At 35.0% G+C, this 24,421-nt stretch overlaps 1 protein-coding gene and 1 long non-coding RNA gene across 3 annotated transcripts; one reads left to right on the top strand and one right to left on the bottom strand.

The window, feature by feature from the left end:
• Positions 1-1,251: 1,251 nt before the first annotated feature.
• LOC116159024 lies at positions 1,252-7,046 on the bottom strand. 2 transcript variants are annotated; one of them, XM_031471916.1, is made up of 11 exons: positions 6,566-7,046; positions 3,112-3,329; positions 2,913-3,065; positions 2,786-2,864; positions 2,644-2,729; positions 2,183-2,215; positions 2,045-2,137; positions 1,942-1,989; positions 1,665-1,888; positions 1,452-1,611; positions 1,252-1,401 (listed from the first exon to the last, which is right to left on the bottom strand). In XM_031471916.1, exons 2-11 carry the CDS (start codon positions 3,326-3,328, stop codon positions 1,298-1,300), a joined length of 1,197 nt encoding a protein of 398 aa, XP_031327776.1. In that variant the 5' UTR covers position 3,329; positions 6,566-7,046; the 3' UTR covers positions 1,252-1,297. The 2 variants fall into 2 exon arrangements, with proteins under 2 accessions (XP_031327776.1, XP_031327777.1); XM_031471917.1 differs by having other exon boundaries at positions 2,045-2,131.
• Positions 7,047-20,105: 13,059 nt separating this feature from the next.
• LOC116160698 lies at positions 20,106-23,816 on the top strand. The gene is made up of 4 exons (XR_004143292.1): positions 20,106-20,579; positions 21,332-21,452; positions 22,975-23,067; positions 23,390-23,816. It is a non-coding gene; the product is annotated as an uncharacterized LOC116160698 (long non-coding RNA).
• The last annotated feature ends 605 nt before the right edge of the window (positions 23,817-24,421 follow it).

Here is a 24,421-nt window from a genome sequence, read left to right as displayed (position 1 = left end):
TTCAATATTTTGCCCCTTTTTTTATATGAAAATTACTGCTAAATTTACTTTTTCGAAGTTGTTGGTTACTCCATAATAAAATGAATTTTTGTTTATTTGCGCCTCTGTCATTTGGTGTTCCACTAATAGAAATTTAACTTAGAAGTACCTAGGGGTACCTACTACGTCCATTTTTTAACGCATTTTCTAACTCATGTTGAAAGGCGCGATTCTGACCACTTTCTCCGCTCGAAGCCTTAACTACTGCATTTGGTAGGTGATAGCTCTGGCATCTCAACCAAGAAAAATCTTGACGATTAAGGTCGATTCTCATTAGAGCAGCACCGAGCGGCGCGGCGCTAGCAGCAAATTGTAGGGGGTATTCCCACTTATGCAGCATTTGGAAGCGTGGCGAAGCAGCGTTTATGTTTATCAGTTTAAGCTTTGAATATAATATATTCAAAGGTTTAAGTGAGAATGTATTCTTACACGCTCGAAAGAAGAGCCATCACTATGCCATGTACACGACGAAAAAAGAAGAAAAAGAAAGCGGACGAGTACAATTAATTTTTCTATTCTTTCTCCGTCCATAGCGAATCTACTAACACACGCAAGCTCAACACAAAAGATAAATAAATGCTTTTCACAAGCCGCAGCACCACGCCGATCTACTTCGCTCCTCGATTCCCACTTGTCCGTCTACACGCAGAGCGGCGCGTTTCAAAGCAGCGCCGCGTATTCCAATGTTTCCCGACGCGTTTCAAATTTGCTGCGCGGCACCGCGCCGCTCTGCTCTGCACCGCTCTGCCTAGGTGAAAACGGATCCACTTATTTACATGCGAACAATCGAGAGCAGCATTTCGCCGCGCCGCGCTGCTCTGCGCCGCACTGCTCGATGTACAATCTACAATGTTAACACAATAGTCCCAGCAAACACTGATACATACCTTTTATGTAAAAGTTATATATCAGAGTTACATACACAATGTACCAGTAATGTAAATCTACTATTACAAGTAAGTTACCAGAAAGTTAAAATTTCCCACTCAAAGCAACACCACAGTAACATAACAGTTATATCGTTGAGTTATGTTTATATTATGTAACAGAAATATGTTGCAGTTATAAAACTTAATCATATTACTATTATATATACTATTAATATATTTGTTAGGTATCTATGTTATATAACTGCTATTAAAGGTGTTATATTACCATTACTACAAAATTGAAACAAAAAATGAATGTGAGGCAGGATAATTAAACAGTACATCAATAAAACAAATTTTATTACCTCTGAATATGTACAACATGTTTTTTACTTTTGTCTGTTTAATCTTTGTTTAGCGAAGCGGAACCACTCGCCACAAGACTTTTCGAAGTCGTTTTCTTTTAATGTTGGGTACATGGCACAGAGAACCTCTGAAAAATATCTAAATTATTCAAATATAATTACTTAATAATAAGCATACCTTTGATTATAGAAACAAAGTGTAACTTATGAATAGCAAAATTATTTTTTCTACCCAACCACGAGCATTTTTCAGCACATGCATTTGTGAATATTCTTTGCAATATTCTCACCAAACTATCCTTTGAAGAAGTTCCTCCTATTCCATTTATGTATCTTCTCTACAACAGAAGAAAATTATTCAATTTCAATTGCAAATGCTTCAAATACATACAAAATTAATAGCAACTTCTTTGTTTTCAATAATTACTGTATCGAATGTTGTTATTGCATCAGTGGATTTTAACGGGAAATACTCCTTGATTATTTTTAAACCCTCATCCTCTTGGTTAGAATCTGAAATTTGGACGCCTTTCTCCAAATTCTGAATGCGTTTATCAATGCTTTTTAATTGCATATTTATTGAGACAAACATCCTGGATATTTTTTGAAAATGTTCTAAAAAATTAAAAATTGGAATAAAATTGCAAATGTTTGATTATAACATTTACCCTGAATCATGCGGCTACTAATTGTGTCTTCTGTTATATTAGATTCACCTGGAAACAAAAGCAAAGTAAAACACTCATTGATATGTGATTAGGTAAAACTTACTTAAACCATCAATATGTTTGTTTGTTTCGTGCGAGGCCGGAGTACGAAAATCTGCTGATTGGTTTTGTACCACTCTATTTGGTATGACTACAACTAGAATGCAATACATTAGATAAAATATCATTGACAAAATATTACCTTCTGCGTCAACATGTCTATAATCTTCTAATTCTAAAAAATAAATATATAAGTTAGTTAATCAAAAGTAGCGAAATGTTAAAAGTCAGAGAGTTTGGATTAAATAAAAAACAAACTTTCGCTTGTAGAGTACGCAAATGATCTTGTTCCAAAATGGAAGCACGTTAATTACCTATTCAAAGGTTGTAAGAATCTACAGCAGTGGCCCACTCCTTAGCTTGAGACAAATTGAATAATTAACAAATTTTGCGTCTTCAGATAAAGACTAGGTATGTCATTTGGCGGTTTTATTTAGATCTCTTTGAGCATATGAAAGTTTCCATTTTTAAACAGTACCATTTTCCTCTAGTTATTTTTAACAAGCGTGTTTAAAGTACAATAAATAACAAGTACTGTCATAAGTAATACAACAAATAACAGTAGGTATTTGCGAACTCAATTGTTGGATCTAAAATCCTTACCAAGATTTGTTGAAATATCAGAAAAAATAACCGGCATTGTCTGAATATCTTCCTCTGTAGTTATTGCATTTTGTGCTGTCAAAGGACTAAAATAAAACACTAATGTAATCAAATACAATGAACCAAAACGAAGTGTTTTTACCTTGGCGAAGAAAAATTATAAGTGGAAACACCGATGGGGAGTTGTGGAGGTAAGGAAACATTTGTAAATTTTCTCCAGTCTGTAAAAACACAATGTACTTAACTCAAAACAAACGGGTACAATTTACTTTTAGAAGAAACTGGAACTGCTAATTCATCTTCGTCTGAAACTACGAACCTTGTTGGTTGAATTACTTTTCGTTTTCCGCGTCCTTTCTCTCCCTCGTCGGTAGACACATAATTGCAATCTGTACTTAGTTTTCTAGCTCTTTCTAAAGACACTGCAAATTCTAATATATAGTATATTGAAATATAATATCAATTTACCTTCCAACGCTTCCACTTTAACATTTTCAAGAACCCACTTGTCAGGATTTGGTGGTACCATCCTCTTAATTAAAGAAGTCACATTTTTGCTATGCACTGGCCACCAACATTTTGTATTACTTTCACTCAGCCATGACATCGGAACCTCCGAGGTGGAATCTTCCTCATCCTCATCTTCACTGTGTTCTCGGATAAATGAGACAACAGCATAAGACATTCTGTAAATAGCACATTAATGTTTACTAACAAACACACTTCTACTAACTCTCTTAAGCTTCAGGTACGTGCTAGGTAATAACATTAATGCTAATATCAAGTATAAAATTTAACAAAACATTTTTTCAACGTATTGAAGTTTCACAATACAGTAGTAACGGCAGCAAAACATATTCACAGTTTGAACAATCATCATTATACAGTTTCTTTTAATTTTTTTCAAATGGAAATGTGTTTTTTAGATTTTGTTCATTTACAAAACTCATTCTAATTTTTTTTTATTGTAATGTACAAATATGAATGCTTAGGTAATAAAGTCATAATAATATTATTGCTAATACATAAATATAGATACCTAAATATAAAATGTAATAAATAATTTTTTCGACATATTTAAGTTTCAGAATGAAGTAAGGGCAATAAAACATATTCACAGTTTAAATAATCAATCATTATACACTTTCTTTTAATTTTTTCAATTGGAATTGTGAGTTTTTCATATTTTGTTTTATTTACAACACCAATTCCAATTGTTCTCGAATCGCACGGTACACTAAAAAAAGGTTCAACCTTATTAAATTTTTTTATATGAGCTACACAGTTGTTGTCACATATAGAAAAATCACATACCAAGCCAAACACTCCATCAGTTAACATAACGCAATTATCATATTTTAAATTCGAAATGGAAAAACCACAAAATGTAACACACTGTATGATTTCTTTATTTTTGTTAGAGTAGTGCACCATAGGATATTTCTTGGGAACTTCGTACTTGGTATCTAAATTCCTCTCTTCAAATATTCTGTTAACAAGTTGTTGCAAGTAGTTTCCGGAGTTCTTAAGTTTGCTCTTAATTTTTTGCATGTAATTTTCGTACTTAAAAGCACTAAAATTGTCAAGTGGACCAAATTTTTCAACGTCGTTGGATAAATGGATAAGGTTGTGCACATTATATGATAAATATTCAGTTCCATACAAATCACCATAAGACTTCACAAACCACATTAACAAAGATTGGGCATATCTAATTAAAGTAACACACAATTCAGAATCAATCAGGATTCTTATAGCAACACATAGTGCAAGAAAATGCTCGTAATATATAGGAGGTAATTTTTGGCGTAGAAGTACTGGACCAGTGTACAACAAAAACTGTCGGAACTCTGTTGCTTTCCAATGATCTACTTCTAAAAGGCTCCTGGGTAATCGGGCAAATTCCTTTGTTATTGAACATTTCATATTAACAAAAATTTCTGACATTTGATCTATGTCTTTTAACCGTATGTTTATTTTTCCTTTAACCCAAAATTGTAGCAGTCGCTTCATTACACCTAAACATACAAGGTGCATGTAGTCAAGAGGGACGTGAGAAACCATTCCAATGTTTAATTTTTCAATGCACGATTCTTTAACATGGTGTTCAGGTTGCGCTTTGTTTGCAAAAGACAAATCTGTTCTCAGTGGACTATTTAATTCGGGAAAAACGACTCTATTTTGAACAAAGTCCCCCTCTTGAATACATTTGCTGCATCCAAAGTAACCAGTGTGACTTTTAATTCCACAAATATATGCTTTAGCAGGAGCATCACATATTATAGCATTCAACATAATGTTAACCTTCACTCCATCTATAAATAGACCATTTTTTATTATTGTTAGATACTCCTCAACAAAATGTTGAAGAAAGTCATTAACGTCTACAGGTTTTTTTTTTTCCACAAAAGACTCCAATCAAAAACGGTTCTGTGTTAAAGTTGGTTACCAAGGATCCTAATATTGGCCAAAACTGCTGAGTTGAGCTTTTAGATAACGGTAAACCATCAATGTTTATATTTACACTAAGCGTGGATGGAATGTCACAAAAATATTTCTTTACGGAATGACGAACTCCCGAAGAAAATTGTAGATGTGCATACTGACCCCCTGATAAATTTGACACACAATTAGTTGTATCTTTGGGAGTTTTTAACAATGTTCTAACATCAGATGGCAAATTATGTCCATAATTGCGAAGTATTTGTAGCAACTTATTCACACTGTTGTGTGTAATGTTACATGCAATAACCCAATCAATTAATTCTTTTTTTAATCGCTCATCTCGTTGCTCATCACCTAACAATGCCATGTTAACATTATCACAGTTATGTTCCAAATTGTATGTACTTTCAGAAAGAGAATTTTCATTTGTTATAGAATGTTCATCATTCATTCTGTCATATAAATCTTGCTCAACGATATTGTCATTCAATGAAATATCTAAATTATTTACAGATATATTGTCGAGGATATTGTCGTTAGGTGAGATACTACATATTTCTGTTTGCATGTGACTGGGACATACCCCACTAGAAGGAAGTAATACTTTATCTCCATCACGTTCAGGTTCTGTAGTACGAACCAGTTCTTGCCGTATCAGTTGGTTTTGACGCCTCTTACTCGTCAAATGAAATTCTTTATTGGGCATAATGGTTGTGGTTGTGGATACTGTTCCCGCTCCAGTTCTGTAAGTTAACCCAAATAGTAATGTCTAATGAAAAACAAGTATGTGACAAACAATAGTACTTTATCTAGCTCATAAAGTTATACTTATACCAGATGATGAGTAATTTCAAAGTAAATTGCAGAAAATGGCTTAAATGTGCGTTTGGGGAGAACACTTTTAAACTACCAAACACCACAGTCTGTAAAATAACCTATTCCAAAGATAATATAATACCATTATCGTTGCCTATTCTATAGAACATGACCAAACACTATGTTGTATGAGATGTACTACACTTCGTTGTGTCATTGCTCGAATAGTCATTATAGACCAGGAGTCGGAAGGTTATGTGTGTACGATTTGCCTCATTTCTAGACTTTGGAGGCTGATAGCCATTATCGATACCTCAATTTGGCTTCCAGTCTATAAGCACTTCTAGTCCTGAAAGCTTTCAAATGAACCACAAACTAATTGCACATGACATTGCATGCATCAAAAGAACGTACACACTTGCACAAGTGAAAATGAGACAAAGTCGAGACAAAATTGAGGACCACATCAGCTTATCATACTTGAATTTTATCCCTCTGCACAAAAGCTATACATCCATTCTTGTATTTAATTTACTCATTTGGAATAATATGAATCACTGCATTACTGAGCATTATGTATAGATTATTCGATATAAGGTACCGAAAGTAAAATTAACATATTAGCATAAATGTTTAACTATTAATATGGTAATATACATACCTGATAATAATCGAAATATAAATGAACACAAAACAAACAAAATAATAAAAATAACACGAGACACGAGTTAAAACCAGGTTAAAACACAAGCTAACCTAAAACTTTTTTGTTCTGTTGCCCGGGTGGGAAAAACAGAATTATGAACGTAGTAACGTAGCTACATTTATGTTATATTGCATCTATGAACTGCTGGTTATACAGTAATATCGTAACTAACTTACGTTGACGGTATATTTATTTTTAATATAAATTGAACTTACTTATTTAACATATAACCACAACGTAAGTGTGTTACATATTTGCTATACAAATTATTTTTAAAAGTTACGTTACGGTGTAGTAAATGAAATGTAACAGTTATGTAGTATAATATTCATAGTTGTTCATTGTACTGGTTTTGTTGCAACAATGTTTATGTTACATGTAAAATCTTATATAACATGTCACTCTAGAGTTACATTACGGCAATAGACAGTGTTTGCTGGGTTATTTAGGCCACGATGTGTCCATACACAAAGAATCAGTTTGATCTCAAACAAGCGGCCATACTTTAAAAAGCACAGCGCCCCTCTCTTGATGTGTGTGCTATTGGCGAATTGTGTTTAGGCAATAGTCTCCAGAATAGCAATGGAAAAATGTATCTAGATTGGAGCTAAAAACTTATGTTGGTTTAAAGAAACAAAAGGTTACAGACATAAACCTGATAATCCACCCTGATGGTTAGGCAACACACATTTTACATCTGAAACAAAAATATAATATGCTCTGTATATAACCAACGACCGTTTTGCGCAGATGCCGAATAGTAGGGGATTTTCGTAACGAAGCGAGGAGAATGGGGGGAAGATGGCGGCGAGGTCGACGGAAGGCACACGCTTTCCCGGTTTTTTTTTATTATTCTTGATTATTTTTGGTGATGGTGTTTTGAAGATGTATTTACAGGTAGTAACCATTTTATTCTTTCTTGTACTAGATATTTAATCATTGAATTTCTTGCCACAATGTGATATTTACATTTTGCTGATTTTGCATAAACTACGATATCTGAATCATGGCGTACCCCATGCCTTTGTTTCGTGTACCGTTAGATGAATCATGTTTGTGTAATACTGTACAGATGATTATGCCATTATTTTGTTTAATTAAGTATTTACTTCTGTTATTTATGAGGAGTTGATTATCGGTGTGATGTTGCTCTGTTCGATTGACCCGTAACTATTCCGTGAGGGAAGCACCTAATACAGTTTGATTGTTCGCTGTATCTATTACTTTCTGTTTCGTGGCTCGCTACAGTTCTTGTGCGTTAGCTATACGAAGGGGGGCTCTTTTATTTGATGTTTCGATGTTTGTGTGTGCGAGTGGGTATTTCTGTCTCCGTGGAGTAGGTACCTAATGCAGTTAGATCTTTCGCTGTATCTGTTGCCTACTCGTCTCGTGCGGATTGTAGTTCTTAACATCTTAGCAATACGAGTGGGGGCCCTCTCATTGAAATTTCCTCTATTTAAAATATGTTCTGCTTGAGCGATAATTGATTTTCACATGAATACTTGCTATTGACCAATGGCATTCTCACATGTACTTTTCGTGTTAAATTAAATTATGTTAACTGAAGGATGGAGTAGAGCCACTCCATTTACATGTTTCCTATGTACATGCAATTTGTTTATTTGACGAGTTGTGTTATCTCTATTGATCGTACAGGTATTTTGATGTGTTTTTGTACTGAATTGATTTATCATGTTTTCCACTCCATTTATGATGTCTTGTGATTCTGATTTTATGAACTTGTTTAATTGCATTTGATTTGATTATCTGATTTTTATCATACCATTTGAGATGTTTTATTTATGTGTATTTTCTCTTGCAATTTATTGCTGTAGGTGATTTATTTCATGTATTTGTGTGGCCTATGCCAGGGTTTTTAGTCCCGTAGAAGGTTTTCCTGGCATGGTCTTGTGTGTGCGTTAATATATTTATTTGATCTTGTCATTTCTTACGCACAAAAGTTCTGTCTTTTATTTAATTCCCTTCCCGATTATGTCTCACGTCCCAATACATAAAAGAACCGATTACACAACGTAGGAGTCCATTCGTGCCACCCATATCGAGCCGACTGTCATCCAAATTCAAAAGTGCCGCGAGACTACCATCGTTTCGACTTGAAAGATAGGTGGCTCTGCTTGTAGTTTTTGCCAGAGTTGCCAACCGTAAGTATAGGGTAAGTCAACGTTTTCCGTGTCGGCTTGATAGACCCCCCTAGGAACATTACAACCTTATTAGTTAGAAGAACTTACGTTAAACAAACACTGAAACACAACAGCACACACAATTATTACAAAAACTAAAAACAAATTAACAAACGCGTGCTTAGCAAAATTGGCGCAAAGAGAAAGCGAGGTTAGGTACTACTTGCAGTTTTCTACAACAGGCCTTAAAGCCGTCTTACACTATGCAATTTGTTGGGCAAGATATATTGCAAAATTTAAATTGCACAGTATCATACAAAAAATTGCACGAAAAGTTAAATTGCATGAAATAATTGCACCGAAAATAGAACAGGTGCTAATTTTTATTCAATTTTCAATGCAATTTGAAAATGCACATGCGCCAAACATCAGCTGTTTGAGAAAACGTGGGCGCGTTTGTTTTGTTTTGCGTTTAAGTGTTTAAAGTGTGTGAAAAACTGAAAATGTCGTGGACACATGAACAAATTGGAGCCCTTATAGATTTATATAAACTGCATCCATGTCTTTATGTGGTAAAAGACAAAAATTACCACAACAAGCATGCTAGAAACGCAGCCCTTCAGAACATTGTTGAGGATATTAAGCATATAATACCATCCACTACAGAAGCGGATATCCAAAAAAAATTTCATGGATTAAGGACGACGTACGCCAACGAAAGGAGAAAATATTTATCCAGTATACGTAGTGGAATGGGAGAAAATGAGGTAAGTCACCATTATGTGTACATGTCACGTAAAATGCTTAAAACACGTTCAACCCCGCTATATTTTATATTAACGTCTTTTTTGTACTATTTGTTTTAACTAATTGAAATTCCGTTTACCTTTCTTAACCAATTAACCGACACGCGAACCTACGATAAAATGGATTTCCTAGATGATCACCTCGCCATAAGAAAATCTAACTCAAACTTCGTATTGCCCGAGGAAGCTAATGATGCGTCGCAGGAGGAAGATTTAGCGGAATCGTCAATGAATGAAACCGTAAGTTATTTTATTACGCTTGAAATATACCTACAATAGATTCATTATAAGTTTTATTTTTGTATATGCACCATTATTCTATACTTTTAGATTGTTTAGGAATATGAAATGGATGAACAAGGAGTATTAACGCCCCTATCCCCTGAGATGCAGTCAGAATCAAGGCCGTCAAGTAGTATTAGGAAGAGAGGTTTTCCAACTGATACCAGACCATCATCTGTAGGAAGTGGATCATCTTGCCCTCAAGATGATGTGGAGCCAGGACCTACTGGGCTGAAAAAAAACCATCTGTAGGACGTGCAACAGGAAAGAGGAAAAATACAGAAGACCCAGATTTAAAGGTACTAGAGGCTGTGTCTACAAGCCTCGGGGGGCTCTACAACGCTCTTAAAGTAGATAACCGAAGTGCCGAAGATATATTTGGAGAGTTTGTGAGTGCTCAACTGAAAAAAATTAAAGACGAGAACACAAAGCTGACTGTGCAGTATAATATTCACACATTGTTACATGAGGCATTATTCAAATAGTATATGTATTATAATATACATGAATATGATAGATGTATCGGTTGCAATTCTGTTTTAATACTTAAATTAGCCCAATTGACTTATTTGGCCAATCAACACGTCCTACATTATTAAAATATTCGCAAAACTTTTCCCTTGTGAGCAGAGCCTCTTTTCCCGCTCTCAATCCGCCTTGCCGAGGTATGTTTTCTAAGGCACATATTTCATTCGTTTCTGTGGCTATTTGGGTGTATCTCTTCGATTTTACAACCAAAAAATTATGCAATGTACAACATGCTAAGGTAAGTATTTCGGCCTTTTCGGGGCTTAAATTTATTGTGTTTTGCAAAATTCTAAACCTGTTTGTTAAGATTCCAAACACATTTTCAACTGTTCGTCTTGCCCTTGACAGTCTGTAATTAAATATTCGTTTTTCCACAGAAAGTCCCCTTAAAGGATATGGTTTCATTATTCTTTTGGATAGCGGGAATGCATCATCTGCCACAATAACAAACGGCACAGTTAGGTTAGTTCCTGGTAAATTGGAATCCTGTGGAAAGTTTAAGAGACCTCTCTCGATACCTTTCTTTAAACTACTTTCTCTGTATACTCCACCATCACTGATTCTCCCATTAACTCCAACATCTACGTATAGAAACTTTAGTCGGGTCTAGTTTTGTGAAAATCGCAATGCAAGAAGCATTTCATGTAACAATTGAGTTAACACCGGTTCCCCCCTATTTCGCCCCCGCCGAATCCGAATATGCCATTTGCCAACTCGAAATTTCAACCGGAAGTGAGATATTCAAGATGGCGTCCAAAATAGCGCCAAATTTAAGTGTTTTTTTTGCTTTTGGTCATATGTGTGCGATCCAAGTGTCTATCCCTAGGTTTTTTGGGGCGTAGAACACGATTAAATACTTAAAAATAAATTTGGTTAAGAAAATCACCATTAAAAAGTCATATTTTAACAAAATTTCACCAATATTAACTAAAAAAATCATTTTTTTATCGAAATGTGTAGAAAATTATGTGCTGTGTCTGAGGGGATTTAGAGCATGTTTAAATGCTCAAAATTATTTTAAACAAGTGTTAAAGGACTTTTATTTTCTGAATTCAATTGACATTAATACTCGTCATTCATCGTCATCGTCACCTGCCCCATTCAAGCACTTTGCTCTGCACTTACACAGTTTTGTGCAAGGGACCCAGGGCTCCTTCCTACACCCACACTGCTTTGTGTTACACAGTCACTAAGCGTAGATGCTCGCCAGAGTCTATCTGACACACTATGCACTTTGTTTTATCAAGTTTCACAGATTTTGATCGAGTGACTTTCTTTTCTGATGTTTCAATCGGTTTGTCTTTCTTCGTCAATAAGTGTTTTTTAAGCGTCTCGATCTTAACTTTGGAAGTGAATGTTGCGTAGCAACCTTTGTGTGTCACAAAACTATTTTCACATTGGGTGCCATTGAGATTTTGTAAAATCCTGAGGATGGCTTCACTAAATTTGCAGTCATATGCCGCTTTGCGCTGTTCAGCACATTCAATCAGCTTGGTTCGACCATCACTTGTCAAATTCGAAAGTTGTTTTTGCTCTTCTTTACCACCTTTGCGTACTTGGCATATTAGGCACAAATTTTGGTTAACAACGGCCGGTTCGTTAGAATTACTATTGTTGTCGTCCATTATTACTATTTGCAAGAAAACCTGAAAAGAAAGCAATATTTTTCACTCTTAAAACGATATTGTAAGAAAACCTAACCTCAAAACGCCTAGGCTACCGTATCTTGGCCGTATATTCTATTAAAAATATACGCACTCGGCAGAGCACTTTATTTATTGCTCATACATCACACAAATATTCACTCTGTACACATACCTTGAAACAAGAGATTGTTAAAATATAAACATTCTTCAGTAAATGTGGTTTGACAGCACTAGTACTACGGGGATTCACAGACACCTGATGTTGCGGTGGTAGCGGTCACCGCCTTGTCGAAATCGCCTATTTGCAGACACGCAATGCCGACAACTTTGAAACAAACTTGAATCATCTGACGCAACGCACGAGAATCTAAATCCAATGTCACGCGTCGAGGGCTATTATAAATATAATGTGTGTGAGGGTGTGTGCGTGTGTGCGTGTGTGTGTGTGTGTACGTTTCCCGATATTTATGGCAACATTGTGTGTGAATATGCCTGAACTGTGGCAGCTTCAAAAATTGTGGCAGCATACACGCGCTGTCACAATTTTAAAGGTGCTATTCGCTTGCCCTACATCATATAGGAAACAGTGACAAGGACCATATTATACGCCAAGCGATTCTACGTCACATATCCCTCCATTACCAACTACAAATTAAAATTAAAAATGTAACATGGACATTTCTCAAAGTTGCCACAATTGGGGTATATTCACATAGCACACACACCAATATTTATGGCAACTTAAAGCTGCATTAATTAGTGCTGCCCTCTACAATAATTGGCAGTGTTGCCACATTTATTTATACGATTTTATGTACGATGTGTTGCATAATCCATCGAGTTCTCGTTTTTGGATTATATCATGCCAATGTAATGTTTGTTGCCTACAAATATTATTCCTGTTTAAATTGTGTTTATATTTTAAAACGTAGTAGAAAACTTAAATTAATTAATTAACTCTTAAGTACACGAGTAGAAATGTAACTTAGAAACATCGAGAAAGTAGGAAATCCACCGTAGCTCTCTCACGAAAGATGCGTTTGGTACACCAATTGTTTGAATCAAACTTTCTTCACTCTTCAGGAACGCCGCGCTGGATATCCCAGAAAAACATTCTCGAAGCAAATTCTTTAACTTTAGATTTACGATCCATTTTACCAAAGATAATAATACATGCTATTATAGATAGCACCTTAAATGGAAAAGTTGTGAACTGCTTATTAACGAGCTCCTATCGATTTTATTATTTTGCTGTGTCTGTCCGTCCGTTAGCATGATATGGATTCTTTATCAAATTTGTAGAGACTTATAGCTTAAGTCATATACAATACGCAATGCCAAAAGTTCAGTCTAATCGATGCAACATTGACAGTGTCCTTTTCTCATCTCTACCATTTATGAACCGAATCGCAAACGTTTTTATTTATGAAGGTATTTAAATGAAAGCACAAAAGCACTTCGGATGAAAGCAAATGTAACGGCACTTGAAAAATTTGGTTTTGCGCATGGGCGGGCCAACTTTCATTTTATGAAAGTATTTAAATGAAATTTGATATACAGTGCTATTTATTTAGAAGTAGACATATGGATTTACGTGTATTATTTTTCCCTATGTCTACTTTTAAATGACAAAATCTCTTCTGAAGGGCACCTAATTTTATACGCATCCAAAATATCTTCTTAAAACAAATAAAGATCTGGATGTCATATTAATTAATTTGAATATTGTTTGCACATATTTTTTCTTCAGTTGAATACATCACACACGAACGAAAAAAAAATACGGAAGGCAAAACAACAATATTCCAATTAATTTGTATGACAGTCAGAAGTGATTTTGGTTGGGAAAAAACAATATACGTAAATCCCTATGTCTACTTCTTAATAAATAGCACTATATGCATTTGAAATAAAAGCAAATGTAAGGGCAGTTTAAAAATTTGGTTTTACGAATGCGCGCAGTGCCAACTTTCTTATTTACGAAATCATTTAAATGAAATTTGATACTTAGGCATTTGGAATAAAAGCAAATATAACACAAGGTTCAAAAATTTGGTTTTTCGCATGCTAAAGCTATGCCCAGGTGCTCGTTTGCTCTATTTGTTTACACGTATATTTAATTCCCCAAAGAGGTTATACTGTGCTATTTTGGTTTTTAATATTATTGAGCGATGTGTAAAAAATAAAAAAAATATCATGAGTGCTTTCGAACTGTTCAATACCGTTAAGCGTAACGCGAATTCTTAACGTAAGAAAATACATAAATGGTCGTTTACGTTTAAAAAATGTATGCATTTTTCATGACCTAGTTCACATTCCTTTACTTATTTACGTAGATCAAATCACATTTAGGGGAAAGGCAAAAATACGTACCTATAGGCCGCTGAGAATTTACGTCGTTAGCGAATGAGATGGAATTACATCGTATCGTGGATTTCTATTCTTAATTACATTAAATTCAATGTATGTTTTAGGGGAATTTTCCTTTTATGTGATGGTTTTGTCCGTCTGTTCCTTGTCTAACTCGAGAACGAAAACAGACACCGACGTGAAACCTTTATTCGAATTCTACGCGTTCAAGGATCAGTACCTACTATTGAATATGAGCCGGATAAAAAGTCGTGTTTCCAAACGAGAGCTGATTTAATCGGGTTTGAACGGTGCACAACCAATTTATTGCGCGGTGATATCTTATTTGCGGAGCAATCCTTATGAATTTCCGCTGGTAGGGTCAAAAATTCATATGCGAATAACTTGAGAACGGAGTGTCTCAAGTCGGTACGCACAAAGGGAAAGTGATAGGTTTCCCTGAGACTCAACTAGCGGTACCACAGTTGACCGGGCCGGGGTACTGACAACCGAGATATGATATATGTTGGAGAACGAAGGGTCGTAACAGAATAGGTACTAACAAAGTGGAAATTAAAGTTTTTTGCGAGATGCATGCGCGAAAATTTGAATTCGAATATCTCAAGAACTATTTGGTGTAATGAAGTTGTTTGTTTTGAATATCGTGTTAACGTGATTAGCCTGTTTTTACTATGTATTGTTATTTTGAATTTCAATTTACAGATTAACATCTCCCTAAATTGAACTTCTTCATACTTAAACAAGGCAAGAGTCTTATATATCTTAAGTTCCTCAAATTGTCTCAAGTTCTCAAATCTTTCCTCCATTGCTATATGACAACATTTTCACTTCTGAATCAGTCTCCTTGTGTTCACTGAGTACAATGGTCTTCGCCAATTAGTACACAAAATGGTGTAAGTTTGGTATAAAAAGGTTTAATTGGGGGGAGGGGGGGGCTACGGATCTTCCTGCACAAACCACAAACATATTCAAGGTTTTTGCAAAAAAAGTATATACTTATGCACAGAAAACTATAATATACTTTTTGTGCAAGCGTTTGACAGTTATCGTGTTCACGGACAGACGGACACCATCGATTCCCCTACAAAGATCGCTTTGCTCTGCGGCTTAATAATCATCATCTTTTTCATTCAACGATCTAAGTCTAACTAGTACACTTTTGCACTCTTTATGTCTGTCTGTCTCTCTGTCTAAAGTCACAATTGCTCAGGAACCATCTACTTACAGACTTGGCATTGGTGTCATTCGATCAGAAATTAAAAATTATTTCATGTATGTATTCTCGCAAAGGCATGAAATATCCATAAGGGCTATTAAAATCGAAAAAAACAAATTTGAAAGTGCACTTTTTGCCTCTTGCTCACTATAATGGGTTTGCTGTTGAAAAAGTTTTGACCTTCATTTTCGAAAGAAAATTTCTTTTTGTAACTTCTAGCAATAAAAATAACAGAAATCATTCTTGGCGCACGTGAATCATCCATAACGAATAAATAGGTATAATATTTCCGGGCGCATTTTGCTGACCTACAGTCTACCTCAAGACCTCTCGTTAGAATACCGTCGAAATCTTTATGTAGGTACCTTAACCTAGGTATTTGCGAAAACGGTGGCTAATAACAATCTTCCAATTTTCATTTTCAAAAACATGATACTGTCAATATTTTCGCCGCAAGTCCAAGTTTTCACAGTCGATACTACTATCAAATTGCAAAAAGAAACAACAGGTCATATCATATCACTTTTTTGTAATTTGTTTGTAGGACGAGTTATTAAAATGTGGGTAGAATCGTAGAATGCAGCGGTGTGATTTGCCTTGTATCATTGACCTTGACCGGTGATATTAATACACGAACAGCTGATTACCACTGCCTGCGTTTGCTACGTCTGCGGTGCAAATTTTAATACGAGTTTATTTTCTTTTTATACACATACAAATTTTTAAGTATTCTAATTCTAATATACGAGTAAAAAATAAGCTCGTAGGTTCTAATCTAATTAAGTATAAAGTGACATGTTTAGTGCACTTACAATAAATAAAAAGCGCACTTTTTCGCTCTTGATGTCTGTCTGTCTGTCTGAGTCACAAAGGCTCCGGAACTACACCACTTACAGACTTGGTAGTGGTGTCATTCGATCAGAAATTAAAAATTATTTCATGTTTGTATTCTCGTTAAGTCATGAACTGTCGATAAGGGCGATTACAATCGCAAAATTAAATTTGAAAGTGGTCTCTTCGCCTCTTGCTTACAAGGGCCTTAACGAATTTTTTTAGTTTGAAACCACTACGCATTTACATTTACCTATACTTATACCATCTGTGTCCCATAAACTTTGATAGAACTGATAACTTAGCCAATTTTTATTGTTTATAAACAAACATAAAATTACCAAACTTAAGGCTATAGAAGTGTAGACCGGTACACTACTAACCGGCAATGACCAAACCGGCGACGACTAGCCGGCGGTACATCAAACCGGCGCTATCGCAAGTACCTCACAAAGTTATCGCAAATGATTTATTGAAATGGAATGAAGACCATTCGTCCTCGTGTGTATCTGTCTATAAAATTCCCATTTCTCCATAAATTGGGAACGCATACCTACCGGCGCGCATTATTTCATAGGATCTTCCTTCAACATTCATCTAATGCATGGCCTGATACCTCTTATTAGGCCATTGTACCGTGCAAACTTATGATTGTAAAACATTTTGAATCTAAAGGGTATGGTCAATGTGGCAATCATCTTCAAATTCAAGAAAACATCATCTTTTACAGCACAAAACGTTTGAGCCAAAAATATTATTAATGATTTCTCCTTCTGTCGTTTTAAAATGATTTTTTAAGGAAGTTGGACAACTTTAGTTTTTTGGATAATTCAAAAAACGACACCCATCGTTCGAGAAAACTACAATACACCGAAATCTTATTATACAAACTTGTACAACCTAAAAGGGCGCGTCTGTTTTGAATCACCCAAATTTCGTTTTTGTCATTTTGAGTTCCCGCTATATCGCCTGGGAGGTCAAGACATTTTACTTCAAGTTTGGTGACGCTTGGTCGTAGAAAAATCTGCATAATAGGAATTCTGTCATTTTAAAATGATTTTTTAAGTAAGTTGGACAACTCTAGTTTTTTGGATAGTTCAAAAAACGACACCCATCGTTCAAGAAAACTACAGTACACCGAAATTTTATTATACAAACTTGTACAACCTAAAAGGGCGCGTCTGTTTTGAATCACCCAAATTTTGTTTTTGTCATTTTGAGTTCCTGCTATATCGCCTTGGAGATCAAGATAGTTTGGTGACGCTTTGTCGTAGAAAAATCTGCATAATAGGAATTCTGTCATTTTAAAATGATTTTCTAAGTAAGTTGGACAACTTTAGTTTTTTTTATAATTCAAAAAACGACACCCATCGTTCAAGAAAACTACAGTACACCGAAATCTTATTATACAAACTTGTACAACCTAAAAGGGCGCGTCTGTTTTGAATCACCCAAATTTCGTTTTTGTCATTTTGAGTTCCCGCTATATCGCCTGGGAGGTCAAGACATTTTACCTCGAGTTTGGTGACGCTTGGTCGTAGAAAAATCTGCATAATAGGAATTCTGTCATTTTAAAATGATTTTTTAAGTAAGTTGGACAACTTTAGTTTTTTGGATAATTCAAAAAACGGCACCCATCGTTCGAGAAAACTGCAATACACCGAAATTTTATTATACAAACTTGTACAACCTAAAAGGGCACGTCTGCTTTGAATCACCAAAATTTCGTTTTTGTCATTTTGAGTTCCCGCTATATCGCCTGGGAGATCAAGATATTTTACCTCGAGTTTGGTGACACTTTGTCGAAGAAAAATCTGCCTAATAGGAATTCTATTATTTTAAAATGATTTTTGAAGTAAGTTGGACAACTTTAGTTTTTTTAATAATTCAAAAAACGACGCCCATTGTCCGAGAAAACTACAGTACACCGAAATCTTATTATACAAACTTGTACAACCTAAAAGGACGCGTCTGTTTTGAATCCTCCAAATTTCGTTTTTGTCATTTTGGGTTCCCGCTATATCGCCTGGGAACCCAAGATATTTTACCTACGAGTTTGGTGATACTTTGTCGTAGAAAAATCTGCATAATAGGAATTCTGTCATTTTAAAATTATTTTTTAAATAAGTTGGACAACTTTAGTTTTTTTAATAATTCAAAAAACGACGCCCATCGTCCGAGAAAACTACAGTACACCGAAATCTTATACAAACTTGTGCAACCTAAAAAGGCGCGTCTGTTTTGAACCCACTCAAATTTCGTTTTTGTCATTTTGGGTTCCCGCTATATCGCCTGGGAACCTAAAATATTTTACCTACGAGTTTGGTGACACTTTGTCGAAGAAAAATTTGCCTAATAGGAATTCTGTCATTTTAAAATGATTTTTTAAGTAAGTTGGACAACTTTAGTTTTTTGGATAATTCAAAAAACGGCACCCATCTTTCGAGAAAACTACAATACACCGAAACCTTATTATACAAACTTGTACAACCTAAAAGGGCACGTCTGCTTTGAATCACCAAAATTTCGTTTTTGTCATTTTGAGTTCCCGCTATATCGCCTGGGAGATCAAAATATTTTACCTCGAGTTTGGTGACACTTTGTCGAAGAAAAATCTGCCTAATAGGAATTCTATTATTTTAAAATGATTTTTTAAGTAAGTTGGACAACTTTAGTTTTTTTAATAATTCAAAAAACGACGCCCATCGTCCGAGAAAACTACAGTACACCGAAATCTTATTATACAAACTTGTGCAACCTAAAAAGGGGCGTCTGTTTTGAACCCACTCAAATTTCGTTTTTGTCATTTTGGGTTCCCGCTATATCGCCTGGGAACCTAAAATATTTTACCTACGAGTTTGGTAACACTGTGTCGTAGAAAAATCTGCATAATAGGAATTCCGTCATTTTAAAATGATTTTTTAAGTAAGTTGGACAACTTTAGTTTTTTGGATAATTCAAAAAACGACACCCATCGTTCGAGAAAACTACAATACACCGAAATCTTATTATACAAACTTGTACAACCTAAAAGGGCACGTCTGCTTTGAATCACCAAAATTTCGTTTTTGTCATTTTGAGTTCCCGCTATATCGCCTGGGAGATCAAGATATTTTACCTCGAGTTTGGTGACACTTTGTCGAAGAAAAATCTGCCTAATAGGAATTCTGTTATTTTAAAATGATTTTTGAAGTAAGTTGGACAACTTTAGTTTTTTTAATAATTCAAAAAACGACGCCCATTGTCCGAGAAAACTACAGTACACCGAAATCTTATTATACAAACTTGTGCAACCTAAAAAGGCGCGTCTGTTTTGAACCCACCCAAATTTCGTTTTTGTCATTTTGGGTTCCCGCTATATCGCCTGGGAACCTAAAATATTTTACCTACGAGTTTGGTGACACTTTGTCGAAGAAAAATTTGCCTAATAGGAATTCTGTCATTTTAAAATGATTTTTTACGTAAGTTGGACAACTTTAGTTTTTTTAATAATTCAAAAAACAATTTTGCCATTTTGCCGTCAGTCAAATTTATTTTGTAAATATTTAATATTTCAAGCTCTAGCTAGTTCGGTACGTAATAGAACGCGATCCGCCCGTTTTTCACAAGATGATAATGGGACATAATGGTAAAAGCAAAGATCATAATAATATGATCTTTGGTAAAAGGTTAATCTCTTTATCGTCTTGTTAATTAAATATAAGTAATAAGCATTGAGTAACTATAGCATTGCTAATCCAATAGTCAATCATATAAGAAATTTAGAAACAAGAACCCATCGTCCGTGCCCCGTGGTAGGTATGATTTTCAATTTGCAATGAAGTAAAATGGTGAATAAATAAATGAGTTTTTTTTGTGCCAAATTGTACAGTTTTGCAAGTATACAGTATACACATCTTCGTTTCATTGTAAATAAAATTATAAGTGTAGGAAATAAAATTGTAAGTGTAGGCTTTCAGATTGGAATTTCCGTTGGCCTTGGCAGAAAGTGCATCGCATCACAGATGATAAGACGAACGTTCTCAGCTTCATTTTACAATTTTCCTTCATTCGGGTCTTTGGCGGGGAGTTGTGTTGTGGCGTACTTACGTAACGTAATGTCATTGACATTGGATGATAAGTGTTAATTAATACCTAAAGGACTGTAAGGTAGGTGAAGACATAAAGTTACTACGAACTACGATTACGATGTGCTTTCGATTCGATACAATACAGGAGCCCCATGAAAAGTTTATGCGGAAGTATACAGGGTGTAGAATTGGTTTACGCACCATAGGCATATCGATGGTAATTCCTTTAAGTATATCCAAACATTTTTTTCCCTAAATATTTTACACTGAAGTTGTAAATACCGTTTTTGTCGATTGTAAATTTCTGCGTCTATTGATGTGCCCATTTGTAATTTGTTGTGGTAAATCGGAGAAATTAAGGAAGTTATAAATTAAAAGGATAATTGGAAATTTAATTTTTGTTTCAATGATTTCACGGCACGAGTGATGTTAGTGATAAATCATTCGTCCATTGAAAGTATTGAAAACAAAAATTAGTTTTTTAGGCAAATACATACTAATTCTCATTTATATATTTTTTCCGGTTTCCCGATTTTAAAAATAATAAATGAGGGCATGAGCAGACGCAGAATTTATTGTTCAAGCGACAAGAAACCTTTTTACAACTTTGGTCTAAATTAATTAGGGGAGAAAATATTTCGATATAAAGAAATAAATATGTCCCTACGGATGCATAACCTGTTCAACACCGGACACCCTCTATAATGACAGATTTAAAGTTTAATTTGGTTATGACCATTCCATTGTAATGATTCGTTTTTTAAATTTAGCTTCCCATAATGTTATAATTATCACCAATTCCAATGCAAATTTTAATTATAATTTTTGCAGTATTTTTTTGGAACAATGCCGAGAAGATCAGTTAGAATTTTGTCGATGCTCAAAAATCCCGTCCATCCGTAAGACAGCATCCAGGATGAATATGATCTTCAAGACATCGAACGTTGTCAAGGTAAATATTTCCGAATTCATTTGTGTCCTAAAATTTCCCTGGTCCTGGAATTTTTTACTATAAAATTTCGCTGTCTAAAGGGGGGGGGGGGGCATGAATTATTTCCTGAGATGCTGTTTTTGATAGTAAAACGTGCATAACTTAAAGGTATCATTCAAATAGATTGCTTTGTACATACTTATAACTTCCCCGCGCGACTCTTTTTCGTTATCAGTGGGGGATGGGGCCGGCGGTTGTGGGGGGGGGGGAGTTAGAAATTAATTAATTAATTTTGTCTTTCATGGTATTCTAATTAAAGGTCTCAACGAAAGGAACCGCTTTCTACCAACTACTGCCCTGCTCTCTGTCCTCTTATCAAAAGACAGTGGTGGGGAAGGGGGGGGGGAGTGGAACTGGTTTTATCCTTCATGGTACTTTAATGAAAGGTATCAACGAAAGGAATTAATTTCTACCAACCATAGACCTCCTCCTCGACCTCTTATCGTAATCGGATATATTCCCTTATATCTTCAGAACGGATTGTCGGAAGAGGGTTCTCACAAAGGGCGATTGGAACGTCTGCAAGAAATATATCCATTGGTGATGTCTAAACTTTAAGAGCAAATGTCTCGAAAACTGTTTGTCGGAGGAAAGTACTCTCAAAGGAAAAATCTGCAGAATAGAGTGTCGGAGGATTTTGAATGTATGCCAGGCGGTCTTTAAATGTTTGTGTATAAAGAGCCATGCCGCCTTCTCCCCTTAGAACCCTATTTCGGTCTAAAAAAATGAGCTTTATCTGCACATCTCCATTATAAAAACAAATAACCTTCCTCATAGGCACATCCTCAATTTTATATTTTTCTGTGAACCTAGAAAAAGTACATACTGTATCGAGTAGCATTTTGTATGGCGAATACAATAAGTATGGGACAATATGTCATTTAAAGGACCCATAAATGAATTATTTTGACATGTTGTCAATGACCTACTACACCAACATAATAAAAGTTGTTTATTATTTATGTCAGAAAAAATGCTTGTTAAAAATATTGTTATTAATATTATGTGTTAACATTTTGGTGTAGTAGGGGTTGACAAAATGTCAAAATAATTCATTGATGGTTCTTCTGAATGATAATTGTCCCATACTTCATTGTATTCGCCATAAAAAATGCTACTCGAACAGTATGTACTTTTTTCAGGTTCACATAAAAATATCAAGTTCATGATGTGCTTATGAGGAAGGTTATTTGTTTTTTGATATCTTTTTAAACAGGACCAGACAAAAATAAAAACGAATACGGCTAATTTCGGTTTCTGTCGAATACCTTTGGAACTGATCAGATATCTGAATTTTAAAAATATCTTACTAAGCCCTAAAATACTCGACTTTTTCTAATTAACCGACTGTGTATCTCTTATGGTTTCCAATTTTCCCATGCTGTTCATCCTTACCTTGGTCACTGTGTGTATATGATTTGCATTTTTTTCGTGGATGTATGTGATTGCGCGATAGTATATTTATATCATATGTGTCTTACAGATGCCCTAAATCCTGAAGAAAACCGAATCGCACCAATACAGACTACAGGGGAAATTATGGAGGAGATAGATTTGATAAAACCAAATACAAAAGGTAAAATTATATATAACTATCGCCAGGAAAGATTGCCGGTCACAGCACACCTTGTCTATGTTTTTCTTAAGATGCGAGCAACTTCCGGAATAGGATCGTGCCAATGTTGAACGAAAAGTCTTTTTGTTCAACATTGACACGATACTATCCCGGAAGTCGCTTACATTTTTAGAAAAACCTCGATTGTAGACCCAGCTCAAGTGTTTTGTGACCGGCAATCTTTCCTGACGAGAGGTTTATTTTCATCATTTTACTATTTCATTATTTGATTCTGGTGAGATACAAATGTTAAATTTTATCTAACATCATGTTAATGTTACAGGTAAACTCCAGCATAAATCTCTAGTAGCGCGCCATATGGTCTTCAGAAGAAAAATCAGCTGTCTTAGGTTTTTTCAACCAAGAAATTAAAAAAAGATCTAGTACCCGGAGAAGCTCAATGTGAAAAGTGCTTAGAAGAACATGATGTTTTGCCCACAAGATCATGGACCGACGTAAAATTCTGCATTAAAAACCATCTAGACAAGAGAAAAGATGAGTGCCTTTACTCATACAAAGTTAAAAACTGCCTTTGTTGTACTATAGTGTGACATTTTACACGTTTAATCTATTTCTTATTACTAAAAAATGTACAGGTACTAGGTAGCTTTACTGAAAGCATTGAATTTATAGATAGTTATCAATTCAATGCTGAAAGTACCATTGCTGTACTAATTAAGATTATTGTAGTTTTCTGAAACATTTTTAATTTTTCTGTTTTTCATTGGGATTTATAAAATTCCTTCTGTATTTGTGTATAGCCAACTGAATAAAGATTTCTAAGCAAAATTGTGTTTTGTACCTGGGTTAATTTTTTCTAAACGGTAGGTACTATATGTGGATCTCGCGGTAAAGGTAAATTAATTTGGTAAGAACAGAGAGATAATCTGGGGAGTGGATATCCCAAGGATGAATTTTGTTTGTAAGAAATCTACTAGAGATACTTTTAATACATAAACTGCTTCAGGACATTTGTAAAGCGTTGCTTGATTCAGCTTATGTCTTTGATGGCTGTTAACTTTTGGTCATTGAATAAATTTTTATTCAATGTTTTGGTCCAGGTGCCATTTGCACTTTAGTCCACCACTGCTCTAGATTCTAGACTAGCGCAACTACCTACCACTATTTAGGTACCTAAAATTGACTACGTACCTACCTAACTTGTATGGCAACCATGATTTTGTCATCAATTTTGTCTATTTTGCAAAATGACATTATCTTAGGCGTTTCTATCGGTTTCATAGCGTAGCGTGAATGAGGTTAGGCAACACATCGAACTCCCACACCAGTTGAATAATATTGCTTTCATGGGAGT

This window comes from Photinus pyralis, unplaced genomic scaffold, assembly GCF_008802855.1.
Source record: "Photinus pyralis isolate 1611_PpyrPB1 unplaced genomic scaffold, Ppyr1.3 Ppyr1.4_LG1, whole genome shotgun sequence".
In the NCBI taxonomy this organism is placed as follows: Eukaryota; Metazoa; Arthropoda; class Insecta; order Coleoptera; family Lampyridae; genus Photinus; species Photinus pyralis.
This window is presented reverse-complemented; position numbering and strand designations above follow the sequence as displayed.

What these genes read in the sequence shown, in the direction of transcription:
- LOC116159024 (XM_031471916.1), bottom strand. Translation starts at nt 3,328, where the DNA reads ATGTCTTATGCTGTTGTCTCATTTATCCGAGAACACAGTGAAGATGAG. An exon ending in TATAATTTTTCTTCGCCAAG is followed by an intron (nt 2,730 to 2,785) that starts GTAAAAACACTT and finishes GTTTTATTTTAG; the next exon opens with TCCTTTGACAGCACAAAATG. An exon ending in CTTTGTTTCTATAATCAAAG is followed by an intron (nt 1,402 to 1,451) that starts GTATGCTTATTA and finishes GATATTTTTCAG; the next exon opens with AGGTTCTCTGTGCCATGTAC.